Genomic DNA, 25,916 nt, shown 5'->3' with positions numbered 1-25,916 from the left:
AACAGATGTATTATCTGAGGTTACCCAGCTCCACCTAAGTGCTGTGCTCAGGTAAGTCCCAAGGGCTCATGGGCTCCAGCAGGCACAAATGGGGAAAGCCCAAACATTGTCCCCCCTCTGCTGACTGGCCAGTCAGTTGACTGGGTAGTGCTCTTGGAGAACAGATAAGAGTCACCTTTCCACTGAGATTTTAGATCCTGCACCACCCCAGTTGTACAGTTTAGAAGGTACCTCTAACTAATTCTCTAAAAAAGATATATTTTTCAGACCTTCCCTCTTAAATCAGACCATAATGCTCACAAAGGTGGTGAAAAGATTGTGCAAAGTCGCCATGAACACCAGACCTGGTCATCAGAAGATTCTGAAGAGATATGAGGGAAACCCTGGCTGGATAGCTGTCAACTGTACTGCTTGAGGGATGAGGCTGGTGGGCTGTGGCAAGAGCACTGCCAGAGGGGACTATAATCAGACGTTAAGTTCAGCTTCAAGCATCTGAAGTTATTTGCTCCTTTCCTACAGGATTCATGATTGAGGCTTTTGCAGACAGAGAGTAGTAGGACTCTAAAGCAGATTATTTATTGCTTTGTATGTCTTTTTCTAATAAAAAATTAAAATCTTGTATATAAAAAAAAGGTGTTCTAACAATATTCATGGTGAAAAACAACATTCTTCATCCTTCCCCTACCTCTTATCGACAGACCAAAATCTATCATTTATAAACAGTCTTCGTGAAACAAACATATGCCATTAATGATCAACAGGAAGACAATAATTTCATATAGGTAAAGTACTGTACAGTACAACAGATCATGGCAGGGATTTGTTATAAGAGTGCTTAGGATGATAAACCATGTCTCCAAACACCAGTAAAATCTCAGCAGCAGTCACCAAGCCACCTATCAAGCACCTGTGAGGACAAGTTCAGCCCATTTTGTACAAAGGAAACTGTGCTTTGTTTATCCTACATTAGTCATTCAGGGAAAAATAATCCTCATATTTCATAGTGTAATTGAACAAGAAAAAATCCATTTGATACAATTTTTTGATCTTCTCAACTTGTTCTGAGTTCAGTTGTCTGAGATACTCCAAGGTGATATCACCATTAGTTCGTTTCTCTGATCCATACCTCTTCAAGCTGGGGTAGTGCAGGCTCTCTGGTGCTCCAATGACCTTCAGAACATGCTCAGAATCTAACCCAAGAGTTTCATACTTACCGAGAATATCATAGTGAATGTTGCAAGGATCACAGAGCAGAAACATTGGTTTCCAGTGAATGTCAAGAGTATTTGGTGGTTTTGCTATAATGAAGTTGACAAACTCCTGGAAACTCACTTTTTCTGAAGAATTTTTGTTTTTCCTGAACATTGCCCTAATCTCATTAGCAACAGTGATGCTGTAGAATGGCTCAGAGTGCAGAAGTTTGTCTCTGTAAGCTGAAACCAGCCGTTCCAAGGGATGTCTGGTGAACATCACTTTGGTATAATTGTTCAGAAATTCCTTTCGTACGTCAGGAGGGTAAGTCACCAGCTTTTTGATCAGCGAGGTTTGGTGGATGTGGTCATGCTCAATTTCAGAAGCTTCCGCATTCAAGTCTGCTTGGAGAAGAAAAATAGTTCTCTTCCAATTGGAGCAGCCTACCTTGGGCACCTCACAGTAGATAAATTTGTGTTTGTGCTCCACAAAGAGCTGGTTTGCAACACGAGAATCCAATTTGTTTCTTAATTTAAGAAGGTTGTTCTTCAGGCAGAGAGAAGCCAGTGTGCTTTTGCGATCATTTTGAATTGCCAGCCAATCTTCAGTGGGATCAGGAAAAGCACCTGCAACCGAGGAAGAAATTTAAACTATTAGTGTGAAATAGACTTATATAAAAGTCTCTTTCTTTGTGACAACCATAGCACTCAATCTATCTCCCTGCATACAAAAACTAATGAAGATGCTAAAATGAATTTTTTATTTACTGTCGCTGGACTCCACTATGGCAAGCATGCAATAAACTATCCTGCTTAGTGAAAAGTTTGTTAAAACGAAAACTTTCAACATGTTAGCAGTATTACTCTAAGCAAGATGGATGTTCTAACACTTCTAATGTCAACTGGTTTTTGTAGTGCTCTTCCTCTCATACATTGCTAAGATAGATAGCTATCACAGTGATGGGGCCTTGGATATTTTCATAGTATTGTTTATCACTTAGGCTCCATAGTTACTTTCTAACACATTTGGGAAAGGTGTCCCTGGTTCTAGAAAACATTAAGTCTTCCTGTTGGTAAATTCTTTACTCACCTGTTAGGTTTTTTTGTCTCTTACAGAAAAACCCAAAAAGAAATATCCCAAAAATAAAGTTTGGGAGAAGGAAAACTAACACCTTTTGGTTCATATTATTTTCACAGGAAGGACGATGACGTGATCTCTGAAGTGGAAATCTGCCTTTCTGTCAACAAGGAAAGATAATACAAGATAGATGTTGTATGACTGATATAACAAAGATAACTCTTACAGAATTTACGATAGCAGAAAGACCCTTAAGCCCTGTAAAAACAGGCTTTGCTAAGAAGTAAAAATTCTCCTATGAAAAGACTCACCACAATTATGCTGTTAAACCAAACAGACAAATAATATGACCATTTCAAAGTATTACAAAATTCCCCCCTTTCTCAGAACAATGAGCTGTGTATGAGCAAATACTCCTCCCTTCTCCTCATTTAAAGCTGGTTTTCCTGCCAAGCAAACTCATCTATCCCTTCACGTTGTGTAACAATAATCTCATTTAGGATTACAGAGATGTATTTTTTTTTAAATAACCTTACTTGTTGGAGTCTGGGAGTACTAAGTTTTCTGTAACCTGCAACAGGCCTATCCGCAAGCCTATGATGCACTCAGGATGAGATTCTTCCCATCTCTTGCCCTGAAGCTTTCCACTTTGTACAAATAAATCATTATTTAGTGCAGGAGAAACTCTTCCACATTCCAGCAGAGAATCCTAACTACTAATAATAGATTAGTTCTCCCATTCTCTCTCTCCCAAAGACACTCCAGTGTATATATGTTTGCTGCCGTTGCTGCTTGCAGCATAAGAGCCCCAAAATGGTTCACTATGGCAGGAAGCATATAGAAGCAGCAGAGGAAACAACAGAAAGGGAGATGTTCCATGTTCACAGATAAAAGGAGAGAAGGCCAATGCAGTCCAACAATCAACGTATTCCCTCTCCTGTGCTCCCTCGTTCTGTCCCTTTGCACTTCCTGGAGAGAGAGCTCTCCAAGTCCTCTGTGCAATCTTACTGTGTTGCCCCCATTAGAAAGCTCTTCATCAGCATGCTTTTCATCACTTTTTATTTGAAGTAGCAAAATTAAGTGCAAAACCATAACTACTCACAAACCTGACATTCTATTTCTGTCCCATAAAGTCTGCACCACCAAAAAAGTCAAGCAACTCTGTCTTCCTTTTCTGTTTTTCGATTTTTCACCCTGAACCTGCTGGCAATAAAGACATCCTTGCCTGGATTTCCTGAGGATGCAACTTCAACTTTTTTTGTTTTGTTTTTACAAAGATACAACAGGACCACTCTGGAAGTTATTTGTGGTGCCCCCCACCTGCCCCCAGTGTGGATGTACATAAACCCCAGCTGCCATAATGGAAACCGTTTTCCTGTGTGTTCTGAGACAGCAGTAGAGGCAGCACTAGTTAAATTGCTGAAAATGTACTTGCACACAAGGCTTCTTCCTTTCGGGGCTGATGGGTGATTATTATATCACACACCTTTACCAGAATATCTTCAAACTCATACAGTTAACAGCATTACTAATTATTAAATCTCTTTTAGTGTAGGCATGACCTGAGAAACGGAGATGACTGTTCACTCTCTGCAGTCACATATATTAACAATTTACTTGTGTTTACATTAAATTGTTACAATACTCATTCAAGTGAATGCAGTATTTTTACACAGATTGGCATTTAGCCAATATTTTTGCATTTTTCTTGGCTGCATAAGACCACTATAAAGGCTACAAGAAAAAATATGGGTTGATCTTTGGCCTTTAACCTTTTCTTCACTGCATGTCAATTCTCCCTTCACTGTGCGATCTATTGACTTCTAATGCATCAAAGGCTGTTTTCAAGGCCAGCTGAAGTCAGTCAGATTGTTCATAGATCTCATGAGGTCTAAGATTGAGTGATCTCTTTTTATTCTTTTTCAGAAGTGGTTTGAAGACACAATTTCTCACTGTGTAGAAATTAAAATAAATATGACACTAAATAATTCTGTACAGGGACTCCTTGTTAGAGTATGCTTAGGAGAAAGAGGTTGGGCTTCATTTACCTTAAATGCTGTCACCTCAGAGTAGTCATTGTTATCATACCTGCCTCAGGAATCAGAAAATGAACTAGATTAATGTACCCTATTTAGATACTTGTATCATATGTATTTGTTAATTAAATTACTAGTACAGAGTATAAGGTCTGCCATAAGACACATTTCATGTTGAAACATGTCAATGAGTCACGAGAGGGAAATGGAAGAGACTTGCCTCCTTGAGGGAAAGAAGATATTTATGAGCTAGGTAAATACAGGAGACAACTCCTCTTCCAAGATATTTGCATATTTGTGGAAGCAAAAGAATCCTTATTTTAATTCCGGAGAACGTTCAGACCATAAGGAGGGATAGAATGAGCTCCAAGGTGACAGATGAAACCTGTTTGGACCCCTTAGAAAACTTTGAAGTGCAGACTGGCTGTAAGAGCTAAAACCATCCATCAACAAGTGAGGTCAACGTGACAACTGGGAGAAGTACCTGAAGGTGAAGTCCAAAGGCTTCTTCTGAAGACGTTTTCAGATGGGAGACCCCAATACAGAGTTCTGTGTAATGCAAGGTCTCCAACGATGAAAATCACCTAAGAGCAATCTGAGGAATAGGAGGAAAGAAAATTCTGAGAGCCATTTTGCCAGAAGAGGGACAAGTCACCTGGAAATGAAAAAGGGGGGAAAAAAAATCCAAAACAAAAAACACCTTTGTGATACATTCTGTGTCAGTAGATCAGATGAACTTTTTCTTCTATTTCTTCACTTATGTCTTTTCCAGACACTTGTAATTGTGTTGTCTATTTTAGACGTAATGAATTAATACTTCTATTTGCATTTTACCTCATCCTACCTTGAATTAAGTGTGATTTAAGGTGACTGGATAACTACAAGGCATTCCTCAGTCAAGGTGTGGTGAGTCTATTAACACAACAACTTCATAATAAATAGTCTAGTTCTGCTGTAACCAAAGGGCAGCAGAATGGGCTCCCACAGGCAAGGTGGAAAGACAGTACCATAGGACTCAAAAAACAGGCAGAAATGTCTTCTAATGAAAAGTAACACAGCAAGGAGTCAGAGATCTAAATGTCTCTCTGGAACTAACATATCCCCAAAGCGAGGAGAAAATACTAAAAACCAAATATAAGGCATTAATCTGCTTTGTTCTTTTTACACATAGTTGTGGGGGTTTTGTGGATTTTTTGGGTTTTTTTTTATTTTTAATGAAGCATAAAATCTTCTAGATAACAGCCTTACACTGCACTGTTGGCTTTTGCTTGTTCTTCAGATCACACCATTACAGATCAACCATACGTAGCTATGGCTTAATATTTTCAACTCTGCATGTCCTACTGGATTCTGCAGATCTCATCAGAAATAATTTTATGACTTTTTCTTGGACACTAGTAAACAGTAAACCGGGCAGTAAGAGGAATGATCCTCATAGAACCCTTTCTTGCAGAACCCTTTCAGAAGCATTTCTATCAGGTGATGAGATTTTTTGAAGCCTGTCAGTTAACTACGGTTTAATTCCTTCAATGAGTGTCCAGCTGATTTGATGGCTTTCTAGCTTCTTAGGCAAAACATGCTGCAGTATCGAGTCGAATGCTTGATACAATTCTAAATCCACTATATCAATGTTATTACCTTAATCAACTAAACCCAAACAAAAATAGTAAGTCAGTTTGGTGAGATTAATTTCCTATAACATAATACGTTTCTATGAGAGAGCAACCAGAGCAATTGCTCAAGCCAAGAGTGGTAGCAAATGGGGAACAGATTATTGGAGAAAGCAATGCCAATCATCTCGTGCATGTGAGATGGGAAAAAGGTCTGAAGTCCTCATAAAATGAGAAATATTTATTGAATTCCAACCTTCTGTGCATTACTGATAATTCTACCTCTGCTAATCCATTGTTAAGATTCTTTTCTTCCCAATATACAGACTCCTCATAACAAAACCAAAAAAAGTTGTATCACGTTGTTCATATCTTTGTTCTCAAGTTTGCTGACCATAAAATGTTCTTTCCACCCTTCTGTTTCCTTCAAGAAATTTATGACAATTTTCTGCTTTTAATTATTTTCAACCTCCCCCTTTTCTATATGCTATACTGAGTATGGAGGAGTGGCTGGCAACCTACTTGCACATCTCCTGTATGTCAGGCTAGATCATTTGACCCAGTAGAGCTCTCTATCTCAATGATGAGATTGTACTTTTCCAGGGCACTCACAGAATTGTCATACGTCTGAGTTATCGGATAATTTTTTCTGTTAAATTGGTTTCTCTTGGTTCTTTTGTCTCATACTTGCTTTCCATTTTCAGATACTAGACCTTCTGCAACCATCCCATATGTCTGTTAGCGGTCTGGACTTTAACTGTTCATACCATATGTAGCTACACCACAACCACTCACACTTATCCAACCACCAACTTTGGTTTTGTAATGAGTTCCTTTTCCCCTGACCAAAACAAGGTCTAATATAGAATCTCTAGTACTCTTTCAATTAGGAAATATTTAGACAGTCCAAAGATGTTTTAATGATAAACTCATGTGAATACATGACCTAGCACATCACACTCAGATTGAAGTTCTCCCTCCTGCCATGCAGGTTTATTCCTAGCGCAGACACCAGAGTAGATTGCGTTGCCTTTAACAGGTATCACTGGTACATCGTTCTGTCCTTGAACTGCTAAAACAATGATTCATAATACAGCATTCCCTAATCCTTCTCTTGGAACTGCTGAACTATTGCAATTGAAAAATCTGCAATTTTTAAATAAGTATTAAAAAATCAGTCTGAAAAAACAGTATTTTGATACTTTTATAAACAATTAGAAGTCCTATAACTGGAAATGTTGAATAATAGTAAGTCTTTATGTATGGCACCCATTACCCAAGTACAGAAATACATGTACACACACCCATGTGTGTGTGTGTATATATATATTTCTGAACTATATGCATGTGTACATATATATACACACATATGTGTAGTTCAGAAACACATTAATATCAGTTACACTGACATATTATTTGCTCCAGGTAAACTAACTAACTAGGTTGATAAGGATTTAAAGTCTCCTGGTGATAAACTTACAAAGGTGTGTCTCAAACTAATTTTTTGCAAAGACAGACCTTGGTCACAGCTGGGCATATGGGGTGATCCCCTGAACCCTACTTGACGATAAGTGGATCTTTCCAGATTAAAAGAATGAAATTACAATACCTATTTGTGTTCCTGATACATTTGAAGCAGGAAGTAAAAAAAGGTACCAGTAGGGCAGCTCAGTAGGGAAAGGTAGGGAAAATCTCTGGAAGCAGATAACATTCTCAGTGGCTGAGCCCCATTCTGTACTTAAGCTTTGTTAATCCCTTCAAAAAGACAACTGCAAATACATACATACTGATATCTACATGGCTACATAGAAGGTGAGGAGGGGATGACGTGTAGAAACCCCCCAGGAGCAGCCAGAATAAAAAACAAACAGGAAAAACAAGCTTTGCTGGACGCAGTTCTGAGTGTGCTGTTCTAACAGGGTGAATTGCGCCTTTAGAAGCAAGACCCTTGCTCACCCAAATCTGCAGCCTCCTTGTTCCTGTACAACTCGCTATGGATGGACAGGAGAGAGGGAGACCCCAGAAACTGGAGTCTCAGCAGGCAGGCTGGCCTGCTCCATTAAGTGGAAAATCGTTAGTGAATTAGGAACCTCCAGCAGGCTGCAGACAGCCAAGGGCTAGAAGAACAGTCTGATCTGGGTCATTTTGCCAACAAGAGCCAGGGTCTGACATCACCTCCCTTGCAGCAGCAAGGGCTGAAAGGTGTTATGCGAGAACGAGTACAAGCTCAGTAGGAAGACAACATATGAGCTAGATGGGGGGCTACTGAGGAAGACGCTGACAGGGGTGTCCTACAGAACAGCACAGTTCACAGCAGCGAGGCAGGTACAAAGTCACAATTTCCAACACAGGCACAAGCTAAAACTCTTGTTCCCTGCAGTGGTCATCTCAGCCCTCTATTACTGCATCAGATTTCTTTCTGTTCTAAGCAACTGCAGTGCTACCTTCCTCATTGCCATCATTAAACTGCTTGTTATTCTCATTACACCACCTTCTTATGCCTGCCTTTTAGCTTCTCCTTCTCTATTTCACCCCATGTCATCTCCCTGTCTTGCCTTCCAAGGTTTTTCTTTACCTGTCATTTCTCATGCAGTATTAAAAGCTCAACTTTACTTTCTGATCAGTCATATTGCTAGCCCCTGCTACCATTAGCCCCTGCTACCAAACAAATAGCTTCAGCTTTCTCCTCTGCTACCCCCCTTTTTGGAAGAAGTTTCTGAAGCACCTACAGAGCTATTGCATTTTTCACCCAAAATCACTCCTTAAAATCCTCCTTTTCAGGGATGCCAACACCAGTTAGGCTGCCAGAGTTCTAAAACTCTTACCACCCAGCCCACAAAAGAGCAAGCGAAAGGAAGAGCCAATTTGGGGATGAAAAGAACCAAAGTGAGGAGGAAAAAGAGTCCATGGGAAAAAGCAGCACAGAGTCTGACAGAAAAACTCCCAGCGAGGCAGGGAGCGTCAACCTGAGGAAAAGTGGCGGAGCCAGGGCCATGGGAAATAATAGAAAGGCTGTGTAGCCTGCTCAAACAATGCCGTGGAAAAGGGAGGTTGAGAATGGGAGTGGAAAAGACACAAAGTATAATTCAGTGAAGTAAAGAAGGAGAAGAACAAATTCAAGGAAATGAGTATAGAAAGGAATATGCAAAACTATCCAATAAATTACCACAGGCAGTTAAAGAGGAATGAAATTAAATGCACTGGAGTCACTCACGCACTGGAACCCAACCCTCACTACGTGATCAAACTTGTCTCTGTTTTCCTTCCTGTAGCTATAGCCAGAAAGGCCATGGGCTTTTGATTTTGTAAGTATCTCCACTTCCCATCCATATTGTCAGGGAGCAGTGAGGGACAGCTCTTCCCCTTGGGATGGGGAGCTGGGAGCCAAGTGCAATAACCACATGGACAGTGTGGCAGGGGCCTCACCAGCCTGGATCCATCACCACCCCCGAAGGGTGAAGACCTGGAGATGGTGGCCAGTTCAGCCAAGACACCAGATCATCAGGTAGAACCACGGTGACATCGGCTTGTGGGTGGGCCCAGCTCAGCTGGGCTGTGGGGAGCTGGAGACCAGCCCTGCTGCAGCATCGACTGATGGCCCCGAGGGGCTGGCATGGGGTCCTGTGCCATGGGCAGGGTGGGGGAAGCCCCAAGGGGCTGGGCAGGGACAGTCGGGGCCCTGTTAGTGCTCTTGGGGCCTGACAGATAATATGAGAACAAAGTCCACCCCCTCTGCTTGGTTACATGGTAATGGGCTGTGGGGCCTTCTTATCTAAATGCTTAATTCAAAATCCCACGTGCGTATCAACTGCCATTTAAACCACTGCAAAACCAATCATGGGAGAGCAACCTTCACCACTTTCTTTTAGGGAATCTAGATGAACCTAAGAAACTTGGAAAGGAGGAAGAAAAAGGGAGTATGGAAGAAAAACTTAGAACGTGACACACACCTACCACGGTGGCAATGAATGACCTCCTCCCAGGCTTGTTTCATGGGAGATGGGGCCTCACAAAATCCCTCTGCTTTTCTCATTATATTGATAACTAGGTCTCTGGCTTTTCATGTGTCTTACAGTTCCCTCCCATATTTCTCTTCTCAGTTACTGTCAGTAATAGCAACGTTGTCCTTGCCATTCAAGTCTACCCACCTTGTCTCAACCCTACATACCCTCTGTCCCTTCCTGCTTTTCACCTCGCTGTGTAAACGTGATTCATTCACTTCTGTCATTGCACACCAAACAGCATAGCCAGAACTGCCTGCAAAACTCCTGGTTGCTTAGCACACAGCCCCCAGACAACCTCCTTGCTGCTGTTCACCTCATTATATCCTTCTTGTATTCCCTCCACTAGTACCCGTCTGCCATAACTGATGACAGCCATGATCTCTCTCTCTCTTTTTACGCTCCAGTGCATACAAAATGTCTCTGCTTAAATTATTTCCCTTTTTGCTCCCATCTCCTCCAGCTTCTTCTATCATTCTAGTCCAGCTTTTGACCCTCATTTTCAGGATCCAACAGTTTTGTCCAAAACCATACCGCTACCCTCATTCCCCCCAACTCTTTCTTTTTTATACTCCTCCAAAGACTCCTGTACAGGAATCACGTACAAGTCTTTACAGGGGTGTTTTGGTGCCTGCTTTTTTACAGAAATAACTTCTTCACCTGAAACACCCTGACACCTACTGACAAACTGTGTGTATGCATTCTTCTCTCTTCCTACATGAATCCAGGCCTATTTTTCCTTTCCTTTCTGGTCTCCTCTGTATTGCAGGGCAAGCTGTTCAGTAGGAATATTATGTTCAAAGTCTGTTTTTATGAAACATGTATTTATATCATACTATGGCACATGCAGTATCAAATATTAAGAAATTATGAAATAGTAGGATTAAAGTGGTGCATGAGCTAAATCATAGAGAGTGTAAGATGAAGATGGCTTTTGGCAGCACAGTCTTGAAACTAAAGAGCTGACATTTCAGAATATTTAATGTTACAGTACACTCTAAGTTCAAAAATAGTCTTTCTGATTCAGTTACAGATATGAATACTCAAAAGATCTGCAAATCTGGTTTCCAGAGCCTGCTCAGTACCCAGAAAATGGAGAATGGACAGTCAATGAGAGTCTCTGAAAAGGTAGGCGCCCCACACCATGTGGGAATATTTTGGCAAAGAACCCAAACTCTCATCCTAAAACCTCTTGCCTGATTCACTGCACACCTTCCCTCATCTGCTGTAGATAGTGGGGATCCTACTGCACAGCCCTAGAGCATCTCAAGAGCATGTCCATCCTGTGAACTGTGTCAAGTTCTGTTGAATATCTTGTTTCCTTAAAAACCAAGTGTTGAAAAACTACTGAAAAATGTATTCATGTGGCATCATAACAACATGCACAAAAATCATTGTCAGTGGTGAATCATTTAGCTCCCTTGACTGATCTTACGATACTCACACTAACGGAATAACCGATAGTGGCAGCAGGTTGTTATCTTCTGAACAAACCCAGCATCAACAATGACAAGACCCAAGTTTGTCAGGCTTACCTGCTGACAGCAACAAAATGGTGAGACTCAGACATGTGGGATGCCATTCCTGGCACTGGAGGAGAATGGTCCCTAGCACAACTTGTCCCTGCTTCCCCTGCTCCCACCATCAGCACAGCCTGCCCAGAGTCTTCCACTCCTGCTACCCGCAATTCCACTTCCTTGCACCCCACTCGCCAGCAGCTCTCCAACACTGAGCTCTCCTCCTGCTGAGCATATATTTGCATGGGCACCAGTGCTTTTCCCTTGGCCCCCGCCCCAGGTGTGACCCCTTCTTCCCCAGTCCCTGCTTCCACTCCTCAGGCAAAATTTTAACCCAGTCTCCAGCAAATCCTCACCTCACCTCCAAAAGCCATCCTTGTATCATTTTCAGTCAGCTTGCCCAGCAAATCCTGCTTTCCAGCTTCCCAAATGCCCATCAGATCTCACCCCAATCCTGCTGTTCAGTCTTCCCCATGCACGAGCCAGCTCTTTGCTGGCTCCCACTGCCAGACTCCTCCCTTTGTCTCCTCAGTCAGCCTCACAGCCCCCCACACCAACCACACTTCCGAGCTCAGCTCATCAGATCTGTCTCTCCTTCTTCTTCCAAGCCTCCCACGCAGCCCCACTGCTTCTCGCTCTCAGCTCTGTACTCAGCTAGTCACAGGCTCCGCACTTCAGCTCCTCTAGCTATTTTAGTATGTCCCAAACTATACTGACACATTTTCCTTTCCTTTCCCTCCCACATCAATTTTCACACTACTTATCAAGGCACAGTTTCTTCCTGCTGATTTCATTCTTTGAATCTATTTTGCCAGTGATCCTCAACACTTTCCCCAAAAAAATCTTGGTCATGCTTGCTTTGTTATTTAAAACGGGTGGTTTACTCCCCTGCACCACCTCAGTCCAGCAGAGGTTTCACTGAGAATATACAAAAGGAATCCCCTTAGCCTCATTTTTCAAATGCTTTTTCCAAAGCCTACAAAGTACCTGAACTTCTTAGGGGAAAGGTCACCAGAACTATTTAACATGAAAGTAAAGAGCACAGTTTCCAAAACACCCTGTATAAAAAGCTATAAACTATTTTTCCTCAAAGGCTTTTAAAAATTATCCTGACGCAGATATCTAGCATGGAAAATTTCTGCTTAAACACTTGAAATTTGATAAAATCCTATGCAAACTGTATTGAAATAGAAGAGTCAAGATGTGTATTACCCTTAGCAAAGCCATAAAGTGAATGAAAGCCTCTGTCTCTTCATTTCAGGCACCAGAATACTTGTAGCATCAACTTTTAGCCGTATGTTAAACTCCCCTGTTCTTAACTGAGGAGAGCTATAGCAATGAAAAATAGACTCCCAAAAAAATCCTTTGTAGATTCACTTCATCACGGTGTGATTTCAAAAGGTAAATAATGTCTTAGTTTATTTCTTGAGAGGTTCGATAGCAATTTCTAAATATATAAATGAACAAAAACCCCCAGCAACTCTGTGGCAAAGAAATCTCCCTTTGTGGAGAGATTTGACTACACTGTGAAAATCATGGTAATGTGAAAAGCTATTAACAATCCAATTTTACTCACCAGACAACCTCAGTGGAGATTTCCCATTCCTCTGAGTGATGGTAAACAGAAAATAAAGATTCAGACAAAGAAAGATCAGTCCAAAAAGACACATTATTTTAAATTTATGCCTAGGTCTGCAAAGGAAACAGGGGAGAGGTTTTTGTCTTCTTTTTCCCTGGACTTCAAGGCTGGGCAGTGTTTCTGCATCCACACAGATGCTTTCACAGGAGAGCATCTGAAACACTCTGTATATGTAGTATTTGTCTTTGTTTTGATTAAATGCCCAGCTAAAAGATGCCAGTGTTTCCCTGTGAATGTTTAGGTGAGCATCTCCAGTTGCACATTACAAAGCAATATGTGCTGTGTCTGTCTCTGGGTATAATGAGCAGCATTTAACCACTCCCTGCGTATGGTCTACAACAGCTGTCGAAGCCTGCCAAGTGCTTCAACAGCAGCCTGCCAAGAGGCTGCCTGCTAAGCAACCAAGAAGGAGGATGGCTGGGAATATGAGGGTAAAGGTGATTTGGTTGAGAGCAACTGTGATGTGATCATGTATATTATTTTTAGATGAGGAACAAGAGGAAAGAGCAATTCAAACCCAATGGACTCCATACAAGAAGACTCCAATAAACCCTTGGAACTGGAAGGTAAGTTCTCATGGGAAACATGGCTAAAGCAGAAGGAATTCAGTAGACTTGGCAGTTCCTTAAAGAAATGATGTTTAGGGTACAAGCACAAACAATCCCACACAGTAGGAGGATAGGAAGTACGGTCAGAGATCAACTTGGCTAAGCAACACGGTCTTCAATGACCTGAAACACAAGAAGGAAGTGTACAGAAAGTGGAAACCAGGTCAAACTCCTAAGGACAATTATGAAAGAATAGCACAAGATGCTGAAACAAAGTCAGAAAGGATAAAGCACAAATTTAACTGCAAAAAGCAATGGACATAAGGGATAGCAAGAAAACAAATATGTAAGGAAAAGAAAAACCTAGTGATAGCTCACTTGCAGAAGGCTGAAGTACATTTTCCATCACTCTTCATAAAAGGGTGATCTGTAATTACATGACTAATAACTAACTCAGTAAGAAAGAATCCATCTAAAGTAGGAAAAGAACAGGTCTGAGAATAATTTGGAAATACTGCAGTTCATCTCATCCTCAAGTATGCCTCTACAGCGTGTCTCCAGAAGAGCTCTCTATTGGCTGTTGACTGTACTAAGTCTCCCTCGACTGTGATAGGAACCTACACCCCTGCACAGATATAGATGGCTATTTTATAGGCAGCTAAAGTTATGTGAAATGAGTCCTATCCACAGTGACATCTGGGCCTGAGTAAGTGGACATGAAGATACCCTGAGAACAGAGTGAAGCAAGCTCAGGGCTGTTAGCTTCCTCTGAAAGCTCTCAGAAGTTGTGTGAAGAGGTGAACACAGTGCTCATCTTTAAAAAGCCAAGAAATGAGGAAAAGACCAATTCTGGAAAAATACTAGAATAAATGAAAAAATAATTTATTCATAAAAGATTAGAGATAGTTAAAAAAGCTAATAGCTAACATGCCAAAAATATAAAGCAATGTATTTTCTGTAACAGGGCAACAAGTCTCAAATAGAGAAGCAGCAGCTCACGTAACACATTTTAATTTTAATAATGTTATTGAGATTAACTCATAACATTTTCAAAAGTAAATTAAAGTGAAACTACTTCAGGGAGAGTGCAAAACTACCTGGGGGGGGAACCCACAGACTTTACGATTAGTTTTTAATCATTCATTATCAAACTCAAAAAATATAATCAGTGAGACTCTAGCTGGGTCTGTTCTGGGCCAGGTAATGGCCCAAGTCAGTAATGACTTGGATAAAGGAACAATCCTTCACCCTTGTAGATAACAATAAGCCCAGATGAACAGCAAGCACATTGCATGATACATTAAATTCAGAATGCTCTTGACAAATAAGAGAAATTATCTGTAGGAGAAAACACATTGCAATGCACTTGTGTTTACAAGTGTGAGGTTCCAAGGGGTAATAATAGTTTGTAAAGATGTAGGATTGGCAATGACCAATTAGGCAGCCATTCTGCCAAAAAGCGATGAGGGGTAGCAGTCAATCACAAGCTATACATGAACAAGTAGTGTTACACCATATGTGTACAAGAATGCAAACTGCGTATTAAGAAGATAAACTGTTTTGCTTACACGATATATTAAGGAATACCTCCTATTATATTTCTGGCTAGCACAGCAACCAGTGGCACTGTCTCCTGTTCAAGCAAAACTGTTCAGACAGAAGGTAGACCAACTGGAGAGAGTCCAGAGAAGAGCAGAGAAAATGGTCAGTTGTTTGAGATAAAAACAAGAAAGATTGAAAGAATTTGGGTTGCTCAGTCTAAAGAAGAGAAGGCCAACTGAACACATGAAAATTATCATCTACATAAGTTACCTGTAAAGAGGTAAGGAGGGATTCCATTTTTTTATCTGTAGTGGATATGAAGTGATGAGTTTAAACTATGACACTGAAGTTTATGTTATATATTAAGAAAATCCTATTAACGATAAAGATAATGAAATATATTTTCCATTTCCGAGGTACAGTTGATTCTCTCTTGGAGCTTCAGAATGCACAAGATGAGGTCTTGAGGTCTTTTCCAGTCTCCTTTTCTGTAAGTCTGTGCTTCATCCTGTTGTATAATTTAGAAGCCCCATCTTACCTCTCTAGAGAAGCTACATTTATCAAAGTTTTCATGCTAAATTATACAAAGCCAGATTGTTGTTTCAACATAGTGACTTGGAATCAGTGAAGCCACTACAGGGCTTACCACTGCCCAAATTGGCATGATGCCACTTTTTTTTCTTACTGTACATCCTTTCAGCTCTCATAAGAAACATGAAGAGCCATGGCAAAACGACTGCTATCTTCCAGAGACTAGTGTATCTGATATTTGATGGTTGTGCACTGCTTTTCCAAATGTCAGAAATGTGTCTTTCCTGCTGATTCCTAATGGAGTCTGCTAGAGAAGTACTCTTATCTGCTGAAGCCTGCCCTTCTGCTGAGCTACTCCACAAACTGCTAATAAGACATGGAGCTCATTTGCCTCTGGGGGCACTTATGATGAGAGATGGAATAGCACTAAACTGAGTGAAATGAGATGTGGGCAGAAAATGTGGAGACGTACTTTGTTAGAGCGCTGCAGAATCAGGTTGCTTCATCTCAGAATTTTTTCATGTGCTTGTTCTTTGTATTAATCAAACTTCAAGATCATATGAATTTAATAAAGTATCCTCACTGGGCAGAAAAGATGAAATTCCTTTTGCCTGCCTTCAACCAAAGATCCAATTCTGTTAATGTATAGACATTCTTGGCAAAAGAACTGTATCATATGCATGAGCAGCTGAAAGAAAATCTCATAGAGGGGTGTTTGTTGTATTAATGCATTACATGAGTTCCTAGGACACATGACTCCACTATACCAGTGTTGGTCATTACCTGTATTGCCTCTGCAATTCACTTATGTAGACATGTTCAGGTGATTTTTGTACAGAAAAAAACTCCTTGAAGCAGTTTTAACCTTGCAGAAAAATTACTTTTTTCACATTTTATAAACTATTTGAACCAGGAAAAATCTACTTGATACTGCTTCCTGGCCTTCTGAATTTCTATTGAACATTGCATTTGTCTAAAATACACAAGATAATCTGTTTCTGTGAGACATACTTTTTAAACTCAGAGTAATATACAACCTAGCATGAAATTCATGCTTAGCTAATATAGAATACTACAGGAGTCATACAACAGAAATATTGTTTTCACAAATTCACTATCCTATGATTTTTCTCTGGGTAAACTTTTCAGACTTTGCTGAAGAAAAGTTTTGATGAGGGAAAGGTATTTCACCTCAAAGAAGAAAGTTGTTCAAAGGAACAAATAAACTAAAGCATTCGTTTATTCTATCAGAGTTTAAAAACTTTATAAAAACAGAGAATAGCCTTACATCTAAAGGCAATCTGTCTGTCTTCCTGCCTGAGCATAGACCTTTGAACTATAACCACATCCATCTAAACCTACCATGCGATATCAGTGACCCAAAGGTAGATGCCAACAGTTGTGCTCCTGAGCTCGTCTTCCAGTGAAATTAAGTGGAAGATGTAATACAATGTTTGACAAACTTAGAAGTCCCAAGGTCCAAGCTCCAGTACATGAAGCAATAGCAATCATGAGGGGAAGGTCCTGGTCCTTTCAGGATAAAAGATGCCAATGATATTTTCAGATGCAAGACAGATTGTTGTGACACTGTGGAATTGTTTTATAATTTCAGTATTCTTATAAGGCTGCAAAGATGAGAGATGTTAATTTAAACCATTTTAAGTAGTAGCAACAGTATCTAAAACTAAGTAATAATTAAGATAAACCACAGCTTTCCCACAACTTCTACTCTTCCAAAAAGAAAAGAAGCAATAGCAGCATCTGGATTTAGAATAACTAATGTAGCCTTGGAAAAGTATATCTGCATGAAGCCCTGCAATGATACCCTCTGAAAAGATCATCACTTTTTAAAGTATTGACTCTTCGCTGATTTTTTTTCCCCACAGATCCTAGTGAAAAGAAAATCATAAATAATCATAATTCCCCTAGCCTGAATATAGTAATACAAAGAAAATATGGCTTTTAATGGCCCTTCTTATAGTTATTTAAGAAACAGGACATGGAATCATGTCGTATAACCATAATACGGGTTGTACAAATGTGACTAACCATACATATGCCCAGCTATGACCCAGGGCTCACTCACCATAGCAGAATGAAGAATGTCTATATGAATGAGAGAGGAAGATGGCAGAAGCACTTTGTACGGTCACAATTAAATGGCACTTTCAGAGGTATCTCTTGCTTCATCCACAGAACACAGGGATGATTACATGTATAAAGCGTACCTCTGTTTTACATTAAAGTGCTTACTCAGAAAAACTGCCAATGCAGTTGACAAGAATTTCGAACTAGTTAAGCAATCCTAGTATATGTGAAGCCTGAGGGGGAAAAAAAACCAAGGTGATCCTTCATTTCAGTTTTCTTTGTTTCAAATTTAGAACTATTAGTATCTTTCAAAAGGCTAAAATTTAAAAAAGATTAAAGCAGGGTGTGAAATAGAAATAGAGGTTAGTAATTAATTTGTGTTCTCAATAAGCCTTGGCAACCCCCATTTGCTGCAAGAGCTGAAAAATGAAGGCAGCTTACTACTTCCAAAATAGTGTAGTAGAACTCATCCTACAGGTAAAAGTGCTCAAAAGTTTAGAAGTTTTATTGTGGAAAGATTACCAAAGCAGCTTCAGGTTTTGACACATAAGAACGCAAAAGAAGAGTATTCTGGAAATAATCTTAATAATGAAATGACAGTAAAAGAAGAAACTTGTGTGCACTTCTGCATTCTCTGTATGTTTTCATGAATAGGAGTCCTTGCACTAGTATAAAAACAGGTTTATGACATCACGTTGGTAGCTAAAAAAATTTTAGAAGTTTGAAAGGGCAAAAATTCTTGTGCCTTAAGAGGATTTTCTAGGGTTTTGCAGCTAAAAGTTTTAGATATCAAAAAATAAACTGAAGATGCTAAATAAGATTGTGTCCTGGTTTTTAATCAAAGCAGAGTGAAAAAAAATACAGAAAACATAGTGTAACATCCCATGAAGTTTAAAATAGTCTATAAATAACATCAACAGTTCTTCTTCATACTACTCTTTAAATCTATTCTCTACAAAATATTTAGCATTTGATCTCATTTGTGCATCTCCTTTACACTGATAATTACACACAATATTTCTCAGGTAATAAGAAAGTCACTGGAGATAGCTAGCTAAAATTTTGTGTATTTATGATTTTCTTTTCACTGCAATTAAGGCAATGTAAAAAAAAAACAACCAACAAACCACATCAAAGCATTAACAAGTGCAAAATTATTTCTGCATCTGAAGAGATAAATTGAAAAGCCAATTGCCTTTGACATCACTAAACGTAAAGTCAGAAGTCACTATCTTTTAAAACACAAATAAAGAATACAAATGCTTTTTTTTACTAGCAAGACACCTGGAAGAAAAAAAAAATCATTCTAATATTCTAAAAGAAATAGAGAAAAAGAAGAGAAGGTACCTCTACAACATTTTCTGCCTCTGGAGCTTCCTGTCTGGATACAGCTTTGCATAACTCTGGCTCCAGCTTGCTTTCTGTTTACTTAATGCCTCAGCTCAAATAAAAAGAAGGTGTATCCTTGAATACTATACATACAGCACAACCCATTGTAGTCTTTCTTCAGCAAGAGAGTTTGAATTGTTTTCTTAGCAATATCAGACCCTAGGAAAAAATTTGGACTGAGTTGTTCAACTCTAACAAATACGTAAATAGAAAATGGGCCAGTACTGTGACTGCACCTTTGTCATGAGCAGGAAGGGAACTGTATGACATAAGCTGGACTTTCTGAGCCTGATTCATTACCTGCTGACACTAACAGCAAGTTGAGCTCACAAAAGCTTCAGGTCTGATTGGGGACGTGGTAGCTCCCCGTAGTTCTGCATCAGCAGATCTGCCTAGGTTTGTCTTTCAGTTCATTTCACACCCTCATTCATACCTCAAAACTGAGACTCTGCAGTCTGCAATAGAGTTAGGTGTTTAGTTTGGGAGATGAAAATCAGACTGCATCACTAGACCACACTGACAGCCTAAAGATGTGTATCACTGGTACTCACCTATCCAAAGAGAAGGGCAACACCCTAAGATCCAAGTCCACAGCACGAGCCTGATGTGTTCAATTCCTGTAAAGCCTAAATGTGGTATGGTTTCTAGTAAAAAAATGCAAAAGTGCAAGTGGTTTTCTTGATAAAGTTGCTGATTTTATGCTTTCTGCAGGAATAGTACTCTTTAACTACTGTCCATTTAAACAAAAAGTAGAAAAAGCCACAGAAGTTTACTGGAAGTTGCTCCCTAATACATTTGTTTGTTGTCTGTGTCTTATTCATCCTCTGATGGATGATGGATGGTTATTGACTATCTTGGCCAGTCACAATTTAATAAGCTTTTAAGACTGAATAATTTCCAGATAATCTTTGTACTGTACCCTGTTAGGCAGAGCAACACCTTATCAACTAAACTCTCAAGCGTGTCAGTTATACATTACCTATATATCTTCAAGTTAAACAACCACCCAAAACAACCACAACCACAACAACAAATACAAAAGTATTACCTACAGCCAACAATCATCAGTTATGACTGTTTTTAAGACAGCAATACCTAGAGAAGAACCAGAAGATTGTTGTTCTTATCTGCATGTATAACAGAAAGATAATCCCCATCAAGGAGGCCTGAATTACAAAGGAGTACTGCTGATAAAACAAGCTGATCCTGATGGAGTGTGCTCATTATTAGGGAGCCTAAGCAGAAGCATCCAATATATCAGGATAAGTGGCTTTGGTATTAGAGAAATAAGGGGTTCTTTTTTCCTTTATCTTACTCTCATGTTTTTATTAAAAGCATGGGGAAATATATTTATGCTACAGAAAGGGCATAAGCAGATCACAAAAAGGTGTTTTAACATGCTTACGTTTGCAGATGTGAAAGAGATCAGCAAATGCTGATATTATTACAGAATAACATGGTGTAAACTGAAGAGAATCTTTTAATCTCAGCCTTTTAAAAAACACAGTTGCTCTCTCTGCTAGAGCTTTTTTTTATTCACTTCCATTTCCACCTGTGGTGGGAAAAGAAGGTGGCATAGCAAAGGAAAAAAGTGCCCATGTTTTCAACTGTGGTGCCCTGTATTACAGCATCCCACAGCTCCTGCAAAGCTGGAAAGTCCTGCTTGCCATTCATACAATTCTTGAAGAATTTAGTTGAAAATTTCCACGACTTAAAAGCCTTGACTTATTTAGAGAGATATAAAGCGTCCAAATATGGATGTAAAGCCTTGACTTATTTAAAGAGATATAAAGCATCCAAATATGGATGTATTTTCAAGAAGTTCTATTCCCGTTCCTGGAACAACATTGGTATCTTCCTGGTTCACATCACAGATGTATGAGAGCTTCTTTTCAAAAAAGCACCCAACCTTGATTAAAATGTTTTTAATGAAATGGAATCCATCCTCAGGTCTTCTGTCTTAACTAATCATGCTCGTGTCTCCAACCTTGATTAAAATGTTTTTAATGAAATGGAATCCATCCTCAGGTCTTCTGTCTTCAATCATCATCACTCGTGTCTTTCCTAATAAAATTTTCCACCTTTTTCCCAGGCTGAATTTGCCTAAACTCAGTCACCAGCCCCAGAATCTTGTTAAACATTTCTCCAGCCAGGCTGAACAGGCTTCTGCCATCAAGCTTTGGTCTGCAAAGTGGGACAAAGACAGGAGTAAAAACAAGCCAACAGCAGCCGCTGACTTTGAAAATCATAAACACATTTCAGGTATCTTGGTTATTCTTATGACCCTCCCCAACCTTCAATATCATCTGTAAAGTACAAACAGAAGTACTGGAGTTGGTGCCAGGAAAGAGCACATATCCATAACACAGTGAAAACATTCAGCTTCATTAAGTCAGTGTCTGGAATGCAGTATTTTCCCAAAATGTAACACACAGGAGCCTAAAGGGCTGGCTTCATGCTCTCTTGTCATATGATGGCTTGTAGCAGGCATTAGTTATTACTCTTTTTTATCCTTTATCTTCTAAAACAGTGACCTGCAACGTAATACACTGATCTTGCTTTGGAAATATCAAATAAATTCTAGTTTTAATTGCAAAAAGTAAGAAGTAAAAATCAAACTTGCACATTTTCAATCTGAACAACTAAATTTGGGAAAGATTATGAGTAACAAACTCTTACAATGGAAAAAAGTTGTACAACTTTAAATGTAGGAGTATCTGTATATGGCACCCTTTATCTCCATACGTGGATAAACATTAACGTGTATACTCACCTGGTAGTTCAGAAGCATAATAATATCAGTTACACGCACACCAGTGTATTATTTGTCCCAAGTAAACTAATGAAAATGGGTGACACATATTTAAATCTCCTGGAGATAAATTTGTAAGTGCAGGTGTGTCTCAAACAAACATTTGGCAGGGAGAAATCTTGGTCATGGTCAAACAGGGTGATCTTCAGCACTTGATCTGGGGATAAGATTTTTCATCTAAAAAAATAAAATAACAATAATATCCGTATGTGTTACTGATACGTTTGAGTGCCGAGGCAAATAGCTAAAGTGACCGGGTTGCCTACTAAAAGGCCAGCAAAACCTCTGGAAGCAGATAGCAGGATTAGTGATTGGGCTGCATTCTCTGCATAAACTCTGTTAATCTCTGGGTGGTTGATTCACGACCCAGCTTTTCCATAATTCAAAGCTATTTAAATTTTATTATTTAAATAACCAATGCAAAATAAACTTTGGTTTGCATATTTGATAATCAAATTCCTTCAACAGTCTTAAAAAAAACCAAACCAACCTGCTGATGCTCTGATCTGGGTTTGGAAGAGATACATTTTCTCTCCTGACAGGGGAGAGGAGGGGAGGGAAAGTAACATACGCTTGCTACACATGAAAAAGCAATATTCAGTAAAGAACATTAAAAGGAAAAGAATATGTAGAGAAACCTCCACAGTCCCTTGGTTAATATGGCTCAAAAAGATAAAACTCATAATTAGATTGTTGCCCTTCACACATTGGTTATTAGCACTGCCTCTTCTCAGGCCTTAATAAACGCAGTGTTACCCTGCTGTAACCACTAATTCAATAGTCTGTCATGTCCCGTCCACTCTCTCCATCTCCTTTCCATCCTATATTTCGATCACACCACACAGCAATTGCTTGTCTTTGCTCTGAAGACCCTGTACGTCTTTACCGTGTTCATCCCAAGTGCAGCTCTCTCAGCTGCAAGATTTTCAAAGTGATACTATATTAAAGGTTCTCCTGAAGTCCAGGCAAATTAAATCAACAGCATTTCTCTTAACTAGATCATTTCTTTTATCAAAGACATCAGATCAGTACAGCATGCTCTACCTTTGGAAAAATGTATGTTCCATTTTATTGTCCTGCCTTAATTACTTCTTTCCTTTAAAACCTTTGCACACTGTTGAGTCAGAGTAATGGCCCTATTGTTACCCGGATCAGTTTTACTGCCACTCCTGATCCTTCTTTAATTCGGGTACAATATTTGCTAGAAGAGTAACTGATAGTCCTGTAAAATGTATGACCTGAAGCAGTCCAGAGCTGCAGTGGATTGAGCATGGCCCGTTCCCCTCAGGCATTGAAAGAAGTTGCATGCTAGGATCTCGGTATCTAACAGTCATGCTAATAAGCAAGCTGCAGTTTTTCAAAGGCTTATTTGATCAAAGTTAGCAGTTTCCATTCATCAAAAAAAAAGTCAAATCATTCTCCAAAGCCTTGACATTACTACAGCTGTTCAAAGAAAATTCACTATAACTTTATTTTCAGTGTGGGCAAAACGCCTGCATTCCACAGACTCGCACTCAAACACTCGAAGTGTTTCAGCTGGCCTGAAAAGAAAAAAATAGCGCATTCTTTCTTCTCATTTGAACTATTTAGTATAATCACAGAGGCTGCCATTTCTGATTTTCTGCTTTATTGATCTTCAAAACAATTTGGCGTGTTGGTTAAGTCAGTCATGAATTCTCTTAGGGGTAATATCCCTATATCCAAAGTTCTGCCATTCCCTGTGTACACATACTAAAGGAATTGGCATATGCACTTGACCAATTTGGGGTATTTCTCCTTACATGGAATTTGAATTTTGTCTTCTTTAATAGAGGCTAAAGTATATGAATATGTTGCCGAAAAGGAACAAAAGGCATTTTTCTTTACAGCTCCAAGGGAGAGGCAGAACAGGGTAGGTCTGAGGATCTTGGAGCATTTCATATCTTCAAGTAGTAACAGATGAACGGCACCAAAGCAGCCTTGGCAGGTATAGGTAAAACTCTCCTAACCAGTGTTTCCTCTCTCTGGAAGAATTAACCCTCTGGATATGGGGCAATTGCAATCTCTGTGGCCTTTTTACTCATTTGCTGTGTGCTGACAGAGACCAAAACAGCATCAATGGATACAGCTGAACGTTACAGATTTTCAAAAGAACACTTGTGAAATGTTTTGCTTGCTTACCTATACATAAACTGTATTTATTAATTGGCATGTAGATGTATAAGCATCTTGTTCAAGCCTGGATATAGCAGACTTACTAAAATTACATCCTGAACGTAAACTTCTCCCGAACTTCAGAAATTCACATCTAAATTTTGTTTCTGCCTTTCTGGGTACTTACATCATGATCATATACGCAGCTATGACTATGCTTTACTTGTGCTTCTTAATATATACTTTCCAACATCCATCTGATAAACTCTTTCTAGTCAAATAACAATCTATTTTATTTAAGGTTCCTCTAGAATATTCTTAACGCCATTGTGTTAGAGGAATGTTTCTGGGTTTAAGTATGTATCCAAAACCTCATTCCTGAAAGAAGTCATACATTTTAGGGTAGCAAACAAACAGGTAGAGCAAGAAACAGTGCCAAACATGTAGCAGGAAGTATCAGATAAGCTTACTCTTATGCTAGGGTTTGTTTCAGAGAAAAGACCAAGAATGATAAATTTTAATAAGTTCTTGATTAAATCCTTACAGGCTAAGCAAACTTCATCAAATCTGTGTTTTACTCATTTTGCTATGAAGAGAAAAACTGTAAGCCTCCACATGGGGTCATTGAATAAAACCTTTGTTTCGTATTCTAACATTGTTTTAAGGATTATGAATTTTTCATGTTAACTTGCAATTAGGGAGAAAGAAATTTGTTCCTGTAGTTTTTCTTTTAGTTTTTAACTATATAGACATATTTATGTGTAAATGTGTACTCCAATTCTTTTTTGTACAGTTCCGTTATACTTTGACATTTCTAAATGGAAAAATTGTACCTATTCTTTGTTTACTCTTCTCATGGGGACATGGCACAAGGAACATCCTATTGATTAAAGAAAGACTTTCTACAGAGAAATTTCAAGACATTTTTACTGTCTTTATTCTACTGTCTAAATTCTGAGATTTAGTAGTGTCCTGGTTTCGGCAGGGATAGAGTTAATTTCCTTCCTAGTAGCTGGTACAGTGTTTTGGATTTAGGATGAGAACAAGGTTGATAACACACCGATGTTTTAGTTGTTGATAGGTAATGGTTACACTAGCCAAGGACTTTTCAGCTTCCCATGCTCTACCGACTGAGAAGGCTGCGGGTGCACAAGAAGCTGGGAGGGGGCACAGCCAAACTGGCCAAAGGGACATTCCATACCATGTGACGTCATGCTCAGTACATAAACTGGGGAAAGCTGGCCGGGGGGGCCGCTGCTCGGGGACTGGCTGGGCATCAGTCGGCAGGTGGTGAGCAATTGCACTGTGCATCACTTGCTTTGCGTATTATTATTATTACATTATTATTATTATTTTATTTCAATTATTAAACCGGTTTTATCTCAACCCACAAGCTTTTCTCACTTGTGCTCTTCCAATTCTCTCCCCCATCCCACTGGCGGGGCGGGGGGGGAGTGAGCAAGCGGCTGTGTGGTGCTCAGTTGCCAACTGAGGTTAAACCATGACAAGTAGTCAGTAATTTTAAGTTGAAAAAATAAGCTAAATAAAACATAAGAAATCCAAGATACAAATATCCCAGGGAACTAGCAACTCAATATAGAAGTGTTTCTCTACAGGCTCTCAGTTCAAATAGCACTCTGGCAATTAATGAGCACCTGTATTATTTTCATAGGCAACAGTCTTCTGACTGCTGACTCCTGATTTAGGTCGGAACACACAGATTACTTATTAAATTCCACCAGCATCTACCAGTGTATGCAGAAACCCTTTAAAGTTTGTCAGAGTAGTCTTGCAATAATATA

General features: G+C 39.4%; 1 protein-coding gene across 2 annotated transcripts; it reads right to left on the bottom strand.

Moving 5' to 3' along the window:
• Positions 1-747: 747 nt before the first annotated feature.
• Positions 748-11,937, bottom strand: LOC103897506 (carbohydrate sulfotransferase 8). 2 transcript variants are annotated; one of them, XM_009277548.1, is made up of 4 exons: positions 11,794-11,937; positions 4,789-4,899; positions 2,281-2,428; positions 748-1,817 (listed from the first exon to the last, which is right to left on the bottom strand). In XM_009277548.1, the coding sequence occupies exons 3-4, from the start codon at positions 2,372-2,374 to the stop codon at positions 967-969; spliced, it is 945 nt and encodes a 314-aa protein (XP_009275823.1). In that variant the 5' UTR covers positions 2,375-2,428; positions 4,789-4,899; positions 11,794-11,937; the 3' UTR covers positions 748-966. The 2 variants fall into 2 exon arrangements, with proteins under 2 accessions (XP_009275823.1, XP_009275822.1); XM_009277547.1 differs by lacking the exon at positions 4,789-4,899 and having other exon boundaries at positions 11,794-11,934.
• Between the last annotated feature and the right edge of the window lie 13,979 nt (positions 11,938-25,916).

This window comes from Aptenodytes forsteri, unplaced genomic scaffold, assembly GCF_000699145.1.
Source record: "Aptenodytes forsteri isolate BGI_AS27 unplaced genomic scaffold, ASM69914v1 Scaffold146, whole genome shotgun sequence".
Lineage (NCBI taxonomy): Eukaryota > Metazoa > Chordata > Aves > Sphenisciformes > Spheniscidae > Aptenodytes > Aptenodytes forsteri.
Note: the sequence above shows the minus strand (reverse complement) of the source record. Positions and strands in the feature narration are given on the sequence as shown.

Coding starts and splice junctions, on each gene's coding strand:
- LOC103897506 (XM_009277547.1), bottom strand. CDS start 11,817: ATGATACAAGGATGGCTTTTGGAG. Junction 2,429..11,793: donor TACAAGGATGGCTTTTGGAG/GTGAGGTGAGGA, acceptor CCTTGTTGACAG/AAAGGCAGATTTCCACTTCA. Junction 1,818..2,280: donor GAGACAAAAAAACCTAACAG/GTGAGTAAAGAA, acceptor CCTCGGTTGCAG/GTGCTTTTCCTGATCCCACT.